The sequence below is a fragment of the Panthera uncia genome, chromosome F2, assembly GCF_023721935.1.
Source record: "Panthera uncia isolate 11264 chromosome F2, Puncia_PCG_1.0, whole genome shotgun sequence".
NCBI classification, from domain to species: domain Eukaryota; kingdom Metazoa; phylum Chordata; class Mammalia; order Carnivora; family Felidae; genus Panthera; species Panthera uncia.
Window position 1 is genome coordinate 64,616,100 of NC_064812.1, and position 18,992 is coordinate 64,635,091.

General features: G+C 37.6%; 1 protein-coding gene and 1 long non-coding RNA gene across 4 annotated transcripts in view; one reads left to right on the plus strand and one right to left on the minus strand.

Moving 5' to 3' along the window:
* The window catches only part of CPA6 (carboxypeptidase A6), a 349,273-nt gene that overhangs the window by 222,640 nt on the left and 107,641 nt on the right, over positions 1-18,992 (plus strand). For all 3 annotated transcript variants that reach the window (XM_049633669.1, XM_049633668.1, XM_049633670.1), the window contains one exon: positions 16,015-16,139. In XM_049633669.1, coding sequence (XP_049489626.1) covers positions 16,015-16,139 — 125 coding nt within the window. The remainder of the gene's footprint in view (positions 1-16,014; positions 16,140-18,992) is intronic.
* Positions 1-18,992, minus strand: part of LOC125924854 (uncharacterized) — a 101,463-nt gene that overhangs the window by 6,797 nt on the left and 75,674 nt on the right. The gene's annotated exons all lie outside the window — the stretch shown is intronic.

Genomic DNA, 18,992 nt, shown 5'->3' on the forward strand with positions numbered 1-18,992 from the left:
TCATTTTGTAGATTGTTCTGGGCAAAGGCTTTTTAGTTTGATGTAGTCCCACTGTTTATTTTTGCTTTTGTTGCCTTTGCTTTTTGTGGCATATCAAAAAGTCATTGCCAAGATCAATGTCCAAGGGCTCATTCCCTATGTATTCTTCTAGGAGCTCTGTGGTTTCTATTCTTATGTTTAAATCTTTAATCTATTTTGAGTTATTTTTGTGAGCAGTGCAAGATAAAGGTCCACTTTAATTCTTCTGCATGTGGTTATTCACTTTTCCCAACATCATTTGTTGAGGAGACTATCCTTTGCCCATTGAGTATTCTTGGATCCCTGATTAAATATTAGTTGACCATATATATGTGGGTTTATTTCTGGGTTCTCTATTCTGTTCCATTGACCTATGTCTCTGTTTTTATTTCAGCGCCATACTGATTTGACTACTATAGCTTTATTGTATAGTTTGAAATTAGGAAGTATGATGCCTCCCATTTTATTCTTTTTCAGAATTGCTTTAGCTATTTAAGATCTTTAGTGATTCCACTCAAATTTTATGATGTGTTCTCTTTCTGTGAAAAATGCCATTGGAATTTTGATAGAAATGCCTTGTATCTATAGATGGCTTTAGTGAGTATGGACGTTTTAACAGTAATTCTTCTAATCCATGAACACAGAAAATCTTTCCATTTATTTATGTCTTCAGTTACTTTCATCAGAATCTTGTAGTCTTCAATGTACAGATCTTACATCTCCATTGTTAAATTTATTCCTAAATATTCTATTGTTTTTGATGCAATGGGTTTTTTTAATTTCTCTAATAGTTCACTGTTAATGTATAAAAAATACAACTAATTTTTGCATATCGATTTTTATATTCTGCAACTTTACTGAATTTGTTCTAATTATTTTTTGATGGAGTCTTTAGGATTTTCTCTATATAAGTTCATATCACCTGAAACAAAGACAGTTTTACTTCTTTTCTAATTTGGATGTCTTTAATTTCTATTTCTTGCCTGATTGCTCTGGATAGCACTTCCAGAACTATATTGAGTAGGAGTGGTGAGAGTGAGCACCCTTGTCTTGTTGATCTTAGAGGAAAAGCTTTCAGCCTTTCATCCTTGAGTCTGATGTTGGTTGTAGTCTTATCATATATGGCCTTTATTATTTTGGAGTATATTCCTTCTATATCAATTTGTCGAGTGTTTTTATCATGAAAGTATGCTGTATTTTAACAACTGCTTTTTCTGTGTTTATTGAAAAGATCATATAATTTTTATCTCTTGTTCTACTGTCGTGTATCACATTAATTGATTTGTATGCAATCCTTGTTTCTCAGAGATAGATCCCATTTGATAACAGTGTATGATCTAATATGTGTTAAATTCAGTTTGCTAAATTTTTTTTTGAAAATTGTTGCAGCTATTTCATCAGGCATATCAACTCATACTTTTCTTATAGTATCAGGGTAATGCTAGTCTCATAAATTAAGTTTAAACTCCTTTAAAGGAGTATTCCCACCTCTTCAATTTTTTGGAAGAGTTTGAGAAGGATTGGCATGAATTCTTCTTTAAATGGGTGGTATAATTAACCAGTGAAACCATCTGGCCCTGGACATTTTTGTGTTGAGAGGTTTTTTATAAATGATCCAATCTCCTTACTCATGATTGGTCTGTTCAGATTTGCTATTACTTCATGATTCATTCTGGGTAATTTGCATATTTCTAGGAATGTATCCATTTTTTTCTAGGTTGTCCAATTTTTTGGCATGTAGCTGTTCATAGTAATCTCATTATCTTTTCCATTTCTGTCTCATTAGTAATAATGTCCACTCTTTCCTTTCTGACTTTATTTGAGGCTTCTTTCCTTTTTCTTAACCTATCTAAAGGTTTCATCAATTTTACTTATTTTTTTCAGAAACCAGCTCTTGGTTTTGTTAATTTTTTCTATTATTTTTCTGATCTCTGTCATTTCCCTCCATATGCTGATTTAGGATATAAGGAAACAAACTTTTTTAAGTTTTTTTTCTAATTCCTTGAGGTATAAAGTTAGGTTGTGTATTGAAATCTTTTTTCCTAATCCAAGTGTTTTTCACTCTAAACTTCCATCTTAAAAAGTGTGTTTCCCAGATTCCAGTAAGGCAGGAAGAAGTTGGAACTGACTCAGGTTGGCTGGCATCAGCAAACATGAATACCTGTGATACGAAAGAAGGTGAAATCTACTAGAGGTCTGTGGCAGCTGTGCTGGCCATTGCTTCCTTCTTCAGTGGTGAAAGCTACTGGTTTTGTCTTTAGAGCAGGTCACGGTGAACTGTGATCACTCCCACTGTGTGGCTGCTATTGACAGCCCCTGCTTTTCTTTCTTGTTCCTAGCCATCTATCTGCATCTCAGCTTTGCTAGTCTGGGTGAGATGAAACTGAAGCAGGGTATTCATGCAGTGTTCCAAAAGAGTAGGGAAGCAGGTTTCTCACCCTAGTTCTCCTTTCCAGATAAAAGAACTCTTTATAGTTGGGAAGTTTCCCCTTGGCCCTGAGCAATGCCAGCTTGGCTGATGGAATGTTGCACACAAAATGAAGCTGTCTTCCTTCTTGTGCAGTTATTCTCAGGTGTTTTGTTCCAGTGTGTGACTAAAATTTCTTAAGTGGACTCCAGAGCTCTTCCAGAATTGTTTTTGTTCATGTATAGCTGTCTAATTGTTGATTTTTGTTACAATACAGAGACTGGGATCTCCTATGTGGCCATTTTGGTGACATCACTTACACCTCCTATTCTGTAACCTGTTTCATTTAATGTTATTTTAGTAAAGATATTTCAAGGCCAACAAGTGCATATTTACATTGATGTGTATATATATATTTACATTGATACTATATCTGTAAATGCTGCTAATGTTTGAATTTTCATAGTTTACCTGTAGGGAATCTCTTGACTTCTCTGTAGATAGTAGCTTGTGAATAATGAAAATTTTGTTTCTTCCTTCTGATTGTTGGCCTTTTTGTTCTTTATTCTTTTGATTCTTGGCAATGATCCTCAGCATGAGAGTCTAAAAAATTGGTATTACAGTACATTTGCTTTGTGTCTGACTTGAAAATAAATGGTTCTGACACTACCATTGTGTATAAATGTTTCCTGAAGATTTTGGTGCATGCCCTTTAAAAGGTTCAGAAAATGTACTTTTTCATTATTAATTTCTACAGATATTTTATAATTAATAGATGTAGAATTTTGAAAAGTGATTTTTCTGAATGTATTGATATCATAGTTTTTTAATAGTCTATTAACATGATGAAATACATTAATAGGTTTCTCTAATGTTAAGCTACAACTGTATTCAGTCATGATTTTTGAACCTTTCTATATCTAGTTTGCTAATACACATTTTTAGGATTGTCACCACATTTATAAGTAAGCTTGGCTTATAATTACTCATGCTATTCTTGCATTTTTTCTTCTTTCATGTTAAAGATTATACTAGCTGGGGCTCCTGGGTGGCTCAGTCAGTTAAGCATCCAACTCTTAATTTTAGCTCAGGTCGTGATCTTACAGTTCATGAGTTTGAGCCCCCATTGGGGGCTTTCAGGGTGGAGCCTGCTTGAGATCTTCTCTCTCCCTTTCTCTCTCCCCCTCCCCCACTTGTGCTTGCATGTACATGTGTCTCTCTCTCTCAACATTTTTTTTTAACTAAAAAATAAGATTATACTAGCTTAATGAAATTATTTTAGGGAAATTTTTAATTTCTCTAAACTGTGGAAGAGTTAAAATAAGATTTGATATTATGTGTTGCATATGTGTTAGAGCTCCCCTGAACCTGCTAGTTTTTTTAAGGGGTCAAGAAGGATATATATTTTTAAATAATTCAGTTTTCTTAATTAAGTATATTCAGATTTTTTTGCTTCTTCAGCTAATTTTTTTTAAATTTATTTAAATTAACATACAGTGTAGTATTGTTTTCAGGAGTAGAACCCAGTGATTGATCACTTATATATAACACCCAGGGCTCATCCCAACAAGTGCCCTCTTTAATGCCCGTCACCCATTTATTCCATTCCCCACCCACCTCCCCTCTAGCAACCCCCAGTTCTCCTTATTTAAGATTCTCTCATGGTTTGCCTCACTCTCTGTTTTTATCTTGTTTTTCCTTCCCTTTGCTTATGTTCATCTGTTATGTTTCTTAAATTCCACATATGAGTGAAATCATGTGATATTTGTCTTTCTGTGATTGACTTATTTCGCTTAGCATAATACCCTCTAGTACCATCCACATTGTTGAAATGGCAAGATTTCATCCTTTCTGATTGCTGACCTAGTATTCCATTGTAAATAGACTACATATACTTTATCCATTCATTAGTCAATGGACTTTGGATTCTTACCACAATTTGGCTCTTGTTGATAGCACTGCTATAAACATTGGGGTGCATGTACCCCTTCGAATCAGCATTTTTCTATCCTTTGGATAAATACCTAGTACTACATTGTTGGGTCATCAGGTAACTCTATGTTTAATTTTTTGAGGAACCTCCATACTGTTTTCTAGAGTGGCTGCAAGAGTTTGCATTCCCATTAGCAGTGCAAAAGTGTTCCCCTACTCTGCATCCTCGCTGACATCTGTTATTTCCTGAGTTGCTAATTTTAGCCATTCTTACAGGTGTAAGCTGGTATCTCATTGTGTCTTTTTTAATTTTATTTTTTATTCTTTTTAAATACATCCAAATTAGTTAGCATATAGTGCAACAATGATTTCAGGAGTAGATTCCTTAGTGCCCCTTACCCATTTAGCCCATTCTTCCTCTCACAACCCCTCCAGTGACCCTCAGTTTGTTCTCCATATTTATGAATCTCTTCTGTTTTGTCCTCCTCCTTGTTTTTATATTATTTTTGTTTCCCTTCCCTCATGTTCATTGGTTTTGTCTCTTAAAGTCCTCATATGAGTGAAGTCCTAGGATTTTTGTCTTTCTCTAATTTCACTTAGCATAATACTCTCTGGTTCCATCCACATAGTTGCAAATGGCAAGATTTCATTCTTTTTGATTGCCAAGTAATACTCCGTTGTCTATATATACCACATCTTCTTTATCCATTCACCAATCAATGGACATTTGGGCTCTTTCAGTACTTTGGCTATTGTTGATAGTGCTGTTATAAACATGGGGGTGCATGTGTCCCTTCGAAACAGCACACCTGTACCCCTTGGATAAATGCCTAGTAGTGCAATTGCTGGGTCGTAGGGTAGTTCTATTTTTAGTTTTTTGAGGAACCTCCATACTGTTTTCCAGAGTGGCTGTACCAGCTTGTATTCCCATCTCATTGTGGTTTTTATTTGTATTTCCCTAATGATGAGTGATATTTAGCATCTTTTCATGTGTCGGTTGGCCCTCTGTATGTCTTCTTTGGAAAAGTGTCAGTTCATGTCTTCTGCCCATTTCTTAACTGGGTGATTTCTTTTTTGGCTGTTAAGTTTGATAAGTTCTTTATAGATTTTGGATAATTACCTTTATCCCATTGTCATTTGCCAATATCTTCTCCCATTCTTTTGGTTGCCTTTTAGTTTGTTGATTGTTTCCTTCGCTGTGCAGAAGGTTTTTATCTTGATGAAGTCCCAGTAGTTCAGTTTTGCTTTTGTTTCCCCTGCCTACTGAGACATGTCAAGTAAGAAGTTACTGCAGCTGAGGTCAAAGAGATTCTTGCTTGTGTTCTCCTGTAGGATTTTGATGATATCCTGTCTCACATTTAGGTCTTTCATCCATTTTGAATTTATGTTTGTGTATGGTGTAAGAAAGTGGTCCAGTTTCATTCTGTATGTCGTTGTCTAGTTTTCCCAATACCATTTGCTGAAGAGACTTTTTTCCATTGGATACTCTTTCCTGCTTTGTGAAAGATTACTTAGCCATACTTTTGTGGGTCCATTTCCGGGTTCTCTATTCCACTGATCCATGTGTCTGTTTTTTGTGCCAGTACCATACTGCCTTGATGATTACAGCTTTGTAATACAGCTTAAAGTCCAGAATTGTGATGCCTCCAGCTTTGCTTTTCTTTTTCAACATTACCTTGGCTATTTGGGTTTTTATCTGGTTCCATACAAATTTTAGGATTGTTATATCTAGCTCTGTGATTTCTCTTTCTCTGCTTCATTATTGGTGTATAGAAATGCAACCAATTTCTGCACAGGATTTTATATCCTGCAACTTTGCTGAATTAATGTATCAGTTCTAGCAGAAAAGGGCTTTTCTTCCTAGGGGGAAGTGTGAACAAGGCTAGAAAGAACACATGGAATGTGGGCAGAAAGCTGGAGGGACTTGACCAGACAGTAAAATCAGAGGATGTTTCACTGAGGTCAGTTAATGCTCAGGAAGGACTGTTACAGAAAGGCTGTAGCAAGTGAGGGTGGGTAAAAGTTCTGAGGCCTGGGGGAAAGAGAAAAGCTTAACTAACACTTGTCAAAGTAACAGACATTTTGTTTAGACTGATCAATGGGGACAAACAATTCAGCTAACTATTAAGCAAAGAATGAGAATCTAAGGGTCTATGTCTGAGCTTGTCATAGGTAAATAAAGGGGAAATTTGTGAGGTTTTTCAAATTTATATGGGGAGAATGGTTCCTTACAGTAAGCCATTCTAGAATACAAAGGGGCCGTGAGATCACTGTTTTCCAGGATCACAGGGCTCAGGTAAACTTCAAGATTTCTCTTCCATTCCTGACACAAACCGTTTCATATGGAAGCCTCTGAATGATGCCTTTTATCCCCACTTCCCTCCACCTTTTCCAAGCTAACTCCTACTCACCCTTCAGTATTATGTATAAATAACACCTCTCCTGGGAAACTTTTCTCAAACTACTTCCCAAATGTAATTAAACAGCCTTAGTGTGTCTTCCCTCTATAGACTAAGCATGTAATGTCTGCTTAGTCCTGGCAGGCCACGCTGTGTCTTACTCATCATTGCATCCTCAGTACATAGCTTGATTGATGGCTGAGACACTGTAGGTGCTCAGTAAAGAGTGAAAGGATGTAGGCTAGTTACCATAGCTGATTTTTAGAAATCAGCCTATTCTCATAAACAACAGAGAGACAGAACAATCTATAAATCCTCTAGGTTGTTCAAAGGATGATGATCTGTTGCTTGATCATTTGGCCCTCCAGTTTGAGAATTCCTCCCTGATCTTTTCATCAGCTAACAACTAATATAGAAAAAAAATTATGTGGTTTCCATTTAATCTTCTAATTGCTTTAGAAAAATGCTTGAAAGTAACTTTTTAAAAATTAGTTTTCTTTATATATCATTTTCCATACTGACCTAATAAGTCAATATAACTGATCACTCAAAGATGATACTAGTGCAAAATTGTTGAGAGGGTCTTTTTCTTTTTTTTAATTTTTTTTTAACATTTATTTATTTTTGAGACAGAGAGACAGAGAATGAACAGGGGAGGGGCAGAGAGAGAGGGAGACACAGAATCTGAAGCAGGCTCCAGGCTCTGAGCTGTCAGCACAGAGCCCGACATGGGGCTAGAACTCACGGACTGTAAGATCATGACCTGAGCCGAAGTCGGCCGCTTAACCGACTGAGCCACCCAGGCGCCCCGAGAGGGTCTTTTTCTAACTCTGAGAGTAAGAAGGTAAATGTGGGTGAACTTGAAAGAGATTTTCCTAGAGAAATGTAAACCTTTATATTCAGAAAACCACACTGAGTCTGACAGAATTTATAGAGTATGAGGGGAACTTGGAAATAATGTAGTCTAAGGCCTTTATTTGTAATTAAGAAAATTAAGTCTCTGGAATATGACATAGCAAACTTAACAAAGAGCCAGAAAGAAACCATTTTTTTAATTTCCTAAGTTAGAATTTTTTTTCATGAAACCAAAGATGAGTTTTGTTTGATTTTTGAGATAAATAATAGAATTCTTGAGTTAGCATCTGAAAAAATAAATGCATAACAAACTCTGAAGCGATTTTCCACTGAGTATTAAACCCCAGAGAATAGCCAAAAACATTTTATTGTGAATGCATTAGCATACTCTTGTTTAGTACACCAAAGTAAATACTTCTGGATGTAGCAATCACATATCATGAGAAAATTATCTATGCTAAAACCATAAATCATCAATAGAAAGTGGAGGGAAATCTCTATTACTTGATGAGATGCAGTCCAGGGGCTCTTGTCTTCAAATGTCCTTGTTAATGGATATCCAGGTGATGCATGAGATAATTTCTGATTATTTTTATCCATTCTACAAAACCAGGCTAAAAATGCTAACTCAATTCTTAAGAATAGAATTATTTTAAGCTAGCAAAATATAGTGAAACAATATTGCCTTCATCTAACAATATTGCCTTCATCTTCCTGAATGGCTGCTAAATTCTCAGAGTCTCTAGTGTAGCAGTTAGGAACCTTTCCTTAGTATTTATAAGACTTCAAATGTTCACTTAGAGGGCAGGAATTAAGGTAGTATCGACTCTTTTATATGAAAAATGTGGTGATCTGCAGGTGCTACAGAAAGATGCAGGGTGCCAAAGTCAGATGTCATTGAGTTTCTAATTTCTCCTGGGCAAACCATCACAGGTCTACATCCTTCATTCCATAACCCCAATGACGCTAGTACTCAAATCACCCCCCCAAGCCACTCTGGCCTGATAATGCAGAGTTCCCACCCCTCATCTAGCATACCATTAGTTATCATAAGAATGTAGTAAAATAGTAATTATCCTGAGATGGGGGAAAGCAGCTCCTGGCAGCCAGAAGCCAGGCTGACACGAATAGCCAGACCTTGGTATTCTTGTGTTAACCATTTTACAGAGTACCAGCATCAGACAAGACTATTCTATGTTCTTCATGAAATAAGATAAAAATAAGACCGTGTCTAAACACAGGAAAAACAAAAAATAGACCAAACCAGAAAAATGACAAAACATCCCTTGTTTTGGGTTCTTTCGTTTGTGTTTTGTTTTGTTTTGTTTTTGTGTGTAGCTAATATGACTACTGCTTCTTTATCAATTATAGTCCCAGTTGTTTCTTTCACCTTCTAGATACAATTATCAAGATATTCAGTTATGGAATTCCCTTCATTCTGATAACATTCAACCCAGAGAAAAATCTGAGTTCCTTAAACCCTACACAAAATCACCTAACAAAAGCCCAAATCCCCTAAATTCTTTGTCTTTCTGAGATTACCCCTTGTTGAAACAAGCCAATAAATTAAATCTTTTTTGACAACCCATATATTCCATCTTTGATGGGCTTCAATAATCCTTTCAAATTGGTGAATGTACCAATTAATAGTTCAGGGAAATGTTAAAAATCATTTTCTTTTCCAATGTGTGCTTTATTGAATAAATGAGTCTTACTATCCAATTATGATGATAAGCATTCAGCCTTGAAGAGAATTGGATGGAAAACATGGACACCAAAACAGAACTTCCCACCTTTACCTGATGTCACTGGTATAATGCTTTTCTGATAACTAGAACAGTAAAACCTTGGGTTGCAAGTAATTTGTTCTGTAAGTGTTCTGAAGGATGAGCAAACATTTCTCATAAATTTTAACTTGGTAAGTGAGCAATATCTTGCATTACGAGTAGTACGTGCTGCAGAACATTACATGATCACAACTGAGCCAATGGTTGGTTTCTCTCTCTCTCTCTCTCTCTCTCTCTCTCTCTCTCTCTCTGGGATTGTGGTTGATCATCTTCCATGCTTAGATGCTCAGTCTCAGGCTCCAGTGCTTGGCAGAAATCAATGATTTTTCAGAACATTGGAAGATGCCCACAACTGCCACTAGTGTATTTTTTGTCACTTCAAAGCACCTATGGAAAGTCCTCTGCTTTTCCATACAAGAGTAAGCTTAGGAATGCTTTACTTCATACTAGGTCAGGCTGCTTGCAGATTTAGACCATTTCCTCTGCTGCCTTATTGCCAGTTATGTTAAATACAGTATATAACAAGCGTTTATTAATACTGTACTGTAGTCAACATCCGTGCGAGCATATGCAATGGCCCCATGCAGAAAAAGGTTGAAAAGAAAGGCGGTAAAAAGGAGATGATTATGATGGAAGTTAAGAAGGAAATCATAGAGAAATGAAAGTGACCGAAATTGCAATATTTTATAGGAAGTCTATGTCTGCATCTCTTCTGCAGAGGAGGAGAAAAAGGCAGAAGAATCTCTCACTGCAAACAAGATTAGGGAGATGTGTAAAATGTGGGAAACAGTGTAAAATTTTGTAGAAAAGCACTACCCTAATAAGGCTGTCATAGCAGTGATAAATCTGTTTAATGACAATACAATGTCGTTAAGATCCTCAAAAAGACACAAAAGCAAGTGTCATTGGATAGGTTCCTTGTTAAAGTTCATGAAAAGAAAAAGATTCCATGGAGCCAATGGATAGCAGTAATTCCATTAGTGATAGTGAAAGTTGTCCTACACAATAACCCTCCTCTCTCTTGTCTCCCTCACACCAGCCATGAAGGTTTTCAAAGGTAAGAGTAGGTTAATTTATTTTTCTCTATTATTTTGTATTATAGCACAGTATTATAATCATTTTTATATGAATATTTTTGAGTTGTGGAATGAATCATCTGAGTTTCCATTATTTCTTATGGAGAAATTCGCTTTGATATACAAGTGCTTTGGATTACAAGCATGTTTCCAGAACAAATTATGCTCACAAACGAAGGTTTTACTGTACTCATGCTATAGTATTAATTTCTACTATAATGAAATTTATAAGTAATGCTTTCATTTGGACTTATCCCACTCTTGGGCCTCCACTAATTTTTATGACTATTTTAACTCCTAATTAGTTAATAACATATTTTCATCTTTCTTCAGTGGTGAAACAATGAGTTGCCTAAATTCCTGAAGACTTTTGTTGTATTTATAGGGTCTGTGCTTTAGGGAAGTGATAACTTAGCATTTTGTAGGAGAGAGCGGATGAAGCTAGGTAAAATGAGTCCCACAATTGTAACAACCTACCATATGTCTGGTTTACCAGAGACCATATTCTCTGGCTAAGTTTACCTTCCAGCAGCCCCCTGCTATTTGAAATGTTAACAAGTCATAAGAAGTAGAGCAAGGACAAACAATAACCATAAAATAAAAGCATTTCTTTAACTGTGTTGCTGAAGTGGCCACTACTGGGGATATGGGGCCACTATTGGGGCCAAGCATTGGAGATATGGAAGGGAGAATTTCACAGTTTCTGCTCTCATGAAGATAATATGAAAACAGATATTAATATTAATATGACAATTGCCCCCCAGAATATATGTCTCTAGAACTTGTAAACATGACCTAATTTGGAAAAAGAGTTTCCAGATGTCCTTAAGTTAAGGATCTCAAGATGAGATCATCCAGGATTACTCAGGCCCTAAATCCAATGACAAGTATCCTTAGAAGACATGGAAGAGGAGAAGATACAGAAACAGATGAGAAGACCATGTAAAGATGGAGACGGAGATTGGTATAATGTGGCTACAAGCCAAGGAATTGCTGGAGCCCCCAGAAGCTGGAGGATGCAAGGAAGGATCCTCCCCCAGAGATTTCAGAGGAAATACTGCCCTGTCAACACCTGGATCTTGGACTTCTGACCTCCAAAACTATGAGAGACTAAATCTCTTTGTTTTAACCCATCCGGTATGTTGCAATTCATTATAGCAGCCCTAGGAAACTAATATAATCACTGTAAAAAATGAGATATAATTAAAAGTTACATGAAAGCAGGTAACAAAGGTACTTGACCTAAACTTGGGTGTCAGAAAACGTCTTAAGAGGTCATAGAGATCCTAAAAGAAGATTCAAGAAGGTTAAGTGGATCCAGACCAAAAAGACAATTTTAAGGGTATATAAGAGAGAGTATTTTCTGTGCATTAAGATTTTTATGTGTGCTAATATGTAATTAATATGATTATGTAAATTAAACATTAGCTGACCACAAACTTGATATTGAGGTTTCTTACTTAGAAACCTCTTATGTGATACATAAGTGCCTAACACTTTTCCAAACCAACAGAAAGTAAGAGTAAATACAGAGTAGGACTTTCCTCTCTCATGCTTCTATGTTACTTCAAGCAGCTGGGAGGCAGGCCATCTGTTCCCAAGCTGAAGAAATACCACCTGTCTTCCCATATCCACATGTAGGACTCATTCAGAAACTGCTGGGGGACACTGACTACACCTTCAGTGATACCTCAACCAGGTATGTAATCAGTCACCTGAAAGACAGGTGGATGCTTCATGGAGGCTGGACCAGGCCAGTAAGTAAACACAGCACAAGAACCAAAAGAGCCATGAAATTAGTGCTAGACTAAAATATGATATTTTTTCATTGCAGAGAAATTATTTTTGAATTTTGAATCATTTATCATTTAACAAATGACCCCTGTTCACCAGATGCTATTTAAAGCATTTCGTACGTACTAGTTTAAGCCTAACAAATCTATAAGACATATAGTATTTATAAGCCCATTTTATAATTGAAGAAACAAGCACAGAGAGCTAAAGTAAGTTGCCCAGAGTCAGACAGCTAATAAGCTGGCAGAACCAGGATTCAAGCTCAGCCTGCCTTGAATCCCAAAATTAATGCTCTTAATGACTGCATTTTCTGTAGTCTCTGTAATCCCAATCTATAACAACAACAACCAGGAAGTGTAATCATCACCTTCATTTTACAGATGAAGAATGTGAAACCCAAAGAGATTAAGGAATTCACCCTACATCACACAGATGCTAACTGTGGAGAGCCTAAATGTAATTGTAGGAAGTCAGACTCTGGAATCCAGAGAATTCCAGAATCCATGCTACAGTGGTTTCAAATCCAGTTGTTTGCCTTTGCATTAGGAAACATTCCAGCCTTACTCATATTCTTGGTGTATTTATTGGCTCCTCTCTTCCTTAAAGCCATCTACAGGTTTTAATGTCCAAATAAAGGAATAATCTCATCATAGTCTTCATTTTAATCAGAAATATGGGAAGTAGAACTTTACTGCTTCCAGCTTTTCTTTTCATATGTGTTCAAAAAGAAAAAAAAAAACAACAAATAGCTAATATTTTTTGAGTTTTCACTATGTGCCAGACTTCGTGCCATGTATTTTACTTCTGTTTTTCCAACTCATCCTACAGAAAAGTCTGTAGATAGGCTTTTTAATTACATTCCCAATACAGATAAGGAATTTGAGGCTCAGAAATGTTAAAAACCTCCCCTGAAGTCACACGGCCGATACTAGCAGGGCATTCCAGCTCAAGGCCATCAGGTTCCAAAGTCCATGCTTTTGACCATACACTAAATTTCCTCCACCTCTTAAATAGATCTGACTGTATGTGACTGGTCATCATATGAGGAAAGGAACACATGGGAACAAACACCAGATTCCAAGGCCAGAAATTTCCATAGAGGAGCGTTCTCTCCTTGCAATATCACATGGTTGTTTATAGCAAAACCCTGTGATAGTTGGCATACAATCTGAGGCCATCCTGACAAGGTTACTGATCCTTCATTGTCATCATCATAAAGTGTCACCCAGCTTTGCCATTCAGAGGCAGTTTACCATTCATCCAGATGGGATAACACCCTAAGGAAATGATGGTAACCTGCCCAGAGTGGGCTGATTTGAACTTTGAAATACCCACATACAATTTATAGGGCAAATAACCCCTGGCAGGAAAAACCAGGGTGTGAAACCTGCCAACCAAACCCCCTCAAACACTAAGGAGGTTGGATGTTGCTTATTCTCCTGGGGGTATTCTCAGAAGATCCCAAAGACACTTAACCCAGTCAGCACATATGGGCACTGGAGTGTGGGTACATCCTGTGTCACTGTTTTGGAGCTGTGCATCCTTGGAAAATTGACTTCACCTCTACGAATCTGAGTCTTCTCATTCTTTAAATATATATACCATTAGCTCCTACCTCAAGGTATTATTGAAAAAATTAGAAATACCTAAAAAGTGGGTGGCACTTGAAAAATCTCACGTGAGTATTGCTGTCCCTATATCTTGTTATAAGCATATGCCTGCCACCCAGGGTTAAATACCCATGTATTATATATCCAAGAACCCTCTCCCCAAAATATTATTGGAGAAAAGCTGATAATTCATTTTAACTTATTTTCCTAATATCACAACAGTACAATTCCTGATTTTGCGAATTAGTTTTGTTTCCTTTAGACCCATTTCCTAGGAAGCCTTCTCCAGGCCATGCTATGGGGTATGTTCCTTGAATGGAACCTCCTATAGGAAAGCTACTCTCTTCTACTGGATGAGGAGTCTTATTTTAGCATGTACCCTGGAAAATGACACACAAACTAATCTCCAGGGTGGCTATTCACAGTATTTTTGGTTCTTATGGCTCTCTACCCTCCAAATACAGCACTATTTCCTCACCTCCACTGGCATTAAGGGATGTAACAAACCTTAATATCAAAAATATGTCTCTGTAATGGGTTTAGAGGCAAGTCCCAAAGATGATTACAGGATCAGAAAATCTATCATATAAAGAAAAGTGAAAGATACCAATGTACTTGATCTCACAAAGACAAGAAATCGGCCATTCCTTATTGAAGAGTGGAACAAGAAAAAATGAAACTGTGCTGCAGTGTAAGGGATTAAGAAAAACATCTGCAATCTTGTTAAACATGGATATGAGTTAAACTAGGATTTTTTAGACTCTCCTCTTTTGGAGACTTAAAAGATGTGGTTTGGATACGTCTATTGGGGACAGGTTTGTTCAGTCCTCGATGTATCCTTGCCCAAGGGCTGACAGATGGATGAAATGACCTCTCAGCATCCCTTCCAGCCCCACACTTCTGTTTTTCTATGATTGTTGGACTAGCATGTTAGCTGAGTCAGATTTGCCCTTGCAGCTTAGTGGAGGAGTCAGCTGCTTGGGAAAAAACAAAAGCAAAAAAAAAAAAAAAGAGAGAGACTTTTTGTCCCCAAAACAAATGCCTTTCTGCCCTGTTCAAGATTAAATTATACCACCAGAGGTGTATTTCCTTGAGTCGCAAAGTATTTTTGGTCTTTTAGAGTTCCCTAAAAGAATGAAGACACTGACACCTAAGAGAAGATAAAGTAACTAAATCTTACCAGATCAGAGATCAAGGCCCTGTACCAGACTAAGGCTAGAAATAGAAAGAGAAGATCCCATGCGACATGACTTTAAAGGTGAACTGTGCCTAATCGAAAGGTAGCTCTCGGCTTGTGCAGAAGATAGGGCTCTCCTCCCTCCCAGATGCGTTCAGTAATTGTATCAATGAATGTAAAGCACTACCTACCAGATATGGAGCATTAGACAAGGCACTGGAAACACTACAGTAAGCTAAAGAGTCACAGCTCCTGCTTTCCTGCAAAACACTGGGCATGTGGTGAACATATAGTGAATTATTACATGGAATCTATACGTATGCAACCGTGAGTTGCTGATGTGCACAAGGCTCCATTCTAGGCACTTAGAATGAGGTGGTAACCTACAGGAGCTTACATTCTGATAGGATTAAATTACATAATGAAAGAAGCATGAGTTGCTCTAAGAACTATGACCAGGAGACTACCCTAGCTGAAAAGTCCAACCTGACAAAGGGATGTTTCTATTGCCATGTGAAGGCTGAGTAGGAATTGGTAAAAGGCATGTGTTGGGGAAGGAAGAAGTACCTGGAGACTGTTCCATTTAAAGTTATCAAACTTTGTTGATAGCTGTTGTCAAGCTACCATAATTTGCTTGGGTAGTAAAATATAAGGTAATTTATATCTTTCTTATTCAAAGATTTGTGTAATAATTTTCAAGAATATCAAAGGTATACTTAAAACTATTTTATCTAATTTTTACCTTGTGACTTTATTGTATATTGGTCTTTATTGCTTATAAATGATGATCAAATTCTATGTGGATATGATATAATTTGGAGACCAAATTCAAATAAGAATTTTACCCTGATGGTGAAAGCATTGAGTCTAAATCCAAAATGTGACATGTTTCACGCCGTGACGTGGATCTTTCCCCACCTGAACTGAATATGAATTATAGGTTGGTTCCTGCACTATAGGTGGACCTGTGGCAGCCCAGCAGTATCTTCCATGTATCAAAAGGAGCAGTTACTGATGTTCATATTCCCAAAAATGGTTCCCAAGTCCTGTTAGCCTTCTTACAGGAAGCCAACATCCAGTACAAGTAAGCATTCTTTTTCACTTGTTTAATTCATTTGTACTAAACTGAACTGAATGAGAGCTGTATTCAATTCAGGTTTTTATTGAGTGCCTACAATGGCATTTTAGGTACTATTTTTCAAATTGGGGAAAACAGACTTGAATGTAACACAGTTATATTCACCTTTGAGGAGCTTATTAGTGTAATAACGAGGTGGTGGTGGGGAGGAACAACACTGACCTCTCATTTCACCATTACCACCAGGTGATCACTGTAAACACAGAAGGTCTTCTCTGAGGAATGGAGAGCAGCCTAGCAATGCTTAGAAAGTGGATAAAAATGCAGGGGCAGATAAAACTTTCTGCAGGAGCAGTGACCGCTAAGCAGAAGATGAGCCTTGGGACTTACAGGCAGAGGGGACAGTGTAAGCAAAGGGAAAAAACAGTATAATACCTGTGTAGGGAACTGAACTGGCTCAGTATTATTAGTGTACAAAATCAAGTCAGGGAGTAGAAACAAATAATGCTGGAGAGGTTGAGAGAAGACCAGGTTGTGGGAAGTCTGATGTACAGGGCTAGGAGCTCAGGCTATCTAGTATGTGGTTCTGCACACTTGAAAGAGGTAAGCAAGGGAGCCATGTGTAAGTAGGGGTGGAGGGGCAATAGGAGACTACAATAGTCCAAGTAAGATGTTGTGAGGCCTTGAGTCAGGACCAGAGTAGTGGGATAAGGAAAGCTTTCAAAAAAAAAAAAAGTGAATAGGCAAAACCACCTGGACTCTGCACTTAGTTGGATGTAGGTGGAAAAGGAAGAAATCGAAAACAACCTCAAATCTTCTAGCTTAGGTGATTGAGTAGACAGATTCAAATAAATTTGGATATTTGGTTTGGTTTTTTTTTTTTTAAAGAATCATTAAATAGTAAGAATGGAGCAAATGCAAGATAGTCACAGAAGTTAAGAAATGAGAGACTTTCAGGAGGGAGAACATCAGTGATGCCATGTGGTGCAGTAATATCCAGCAAGAAAAGGACTGACTGGTTTCCTTTGGATTTGGCAATGAAAATTGTGTTGGTAACTCTCATGGTGGGATTATATTGTCAGGAACAGAAGACAGAGAAAGTACAGAGAGGTGAATAGGAGGTGAGAACATGAAGAAGCAGAGTACTGCTCCTAGAAGTTAAAATAAGCTGAGAGGCAGAGAATGAGGAGTGACTACGTGGAGATGCAGCATCAATGACTGCTTCAAATTTGGGATTTTAGGGGGTAGGGGGAAACTTTTGTATGCCTGTAGGCTGAAGGGAGGGACCAGTAGGGAAGGACACACTGATGGTACAGGATAGAATGCACCAATGGAGAAATGGGTTTGAGCACTAGAAAGGATGCCTTATCCGGGAAGACTGAAGAGGTAAATGTGAGTCTAGTTAAGATTATAAAGAGGAGAGTCAACAAGTTGAAAGAGATCATAACTAAGGGCTAAATTTTCTACGTGGAATAAGAAGCAAAATTATCTACTAAAAGGGAAGAAATGAGCTAAAGAGGGTTACCAAGAGAAAAGCTGGGGTTTTTGTTGCAAAGAAGGTCGATTGTAGCACTCATACAGAGTTGAGATTTTGTTGGATTAGGACCACAGAAAGGTCAGGATCAAAGAAGGTGAGGTTCCTAGTGAGATACTAGCTTAAGTATTCATCCATGGCATCAAATCTGGATAGGAAAAGAAAAGAGTCTAGGAGGAATTATGTAGTCAAATTTAAGAATCAAGAGAGGTATAATGATCTTTATATTGAAAGAAGATACAGCATGACTGAGGGCAACAAGGAAATGGAGGGAAGAAAATCTTGACAAAGTGTAGGGTAAGATTAAGAGTCCTGCTGTAGAACATTCATGGCTGGTGACAAGATTCAGGTGTTAGTCATAGAGGTCATGGCTGAAATGGAGTGTAAATCATTGAGACTGATGTGATTGAGAATGGATGGACTAAATCACCAGAGAATCATCATAGCAGTTTTGAATCTCATTGGCTGATGACAAGATTAGAGGTGGAGAGACAGATGTGCTCCTGGGACAGTAATATCAGAAAGTACCCAGGAGTCAGAGGAAAGAAACAAGGAATGGCATGATGCTGAAGGCAGGATGAGCTTTTTCTGGAAGTTAGAAGATTGATGAGGAAGCATGTGAGAATGCTGGGGTTCAGGAGAATGCTGACCTCCTTCCCTCTGGTCCCATGATAGGTGGTGTGGCGAAAGAGAAAGCCACAAAAGAATCTGTCCTTGAGAGAATTCCATTTCCATTAGGGCAAGAATATGAAAAGAGAGAGTTCTCTGAAGAGACGAGAATATAGGAAGTTTATTTACAGAGAAAGCAGGATTCCAGCAGACACAAGGGAAAAGGAAGTGGTGGAGAGATAGAAAGTCAATGCAGGATCTGGGCAGAGAAGTGCAGTGTAGTGAATCAATGACATGGGAAGGAGTGACCTGCCTTTCATTTGGAAACTCAGGATTTCAGGGCTGTGAAGCATATTTGTAAATGACTAACCTCAATTACTCCAACTTCTTAGCAAATGGTTGTACTATCAAAACTGGCACAAAGATCCCTGATGATGTCTGGTAAGGCCTGGGATGAGCCTGTGGCTCTGTGAGTCCACGGTGAAAGCCCTAGTCTTTCTGGAAGGCTGAGCCACAGGGTGCAGAGTGACAGTGACATTCCTCCCTGGTCCACACAAATACTTCCCTGCCAGAAAGATAATTACAGCCTTATTAAAGTACGTATATGCTTTTTGCAGAAAGGTACTTTATCTGTCCTTCTAGAACAGGGTAGAGTCACAGCTGTGCATAAAACTATTGTTCATATTGAACACATTTTAGTCATCACTATAACTTTG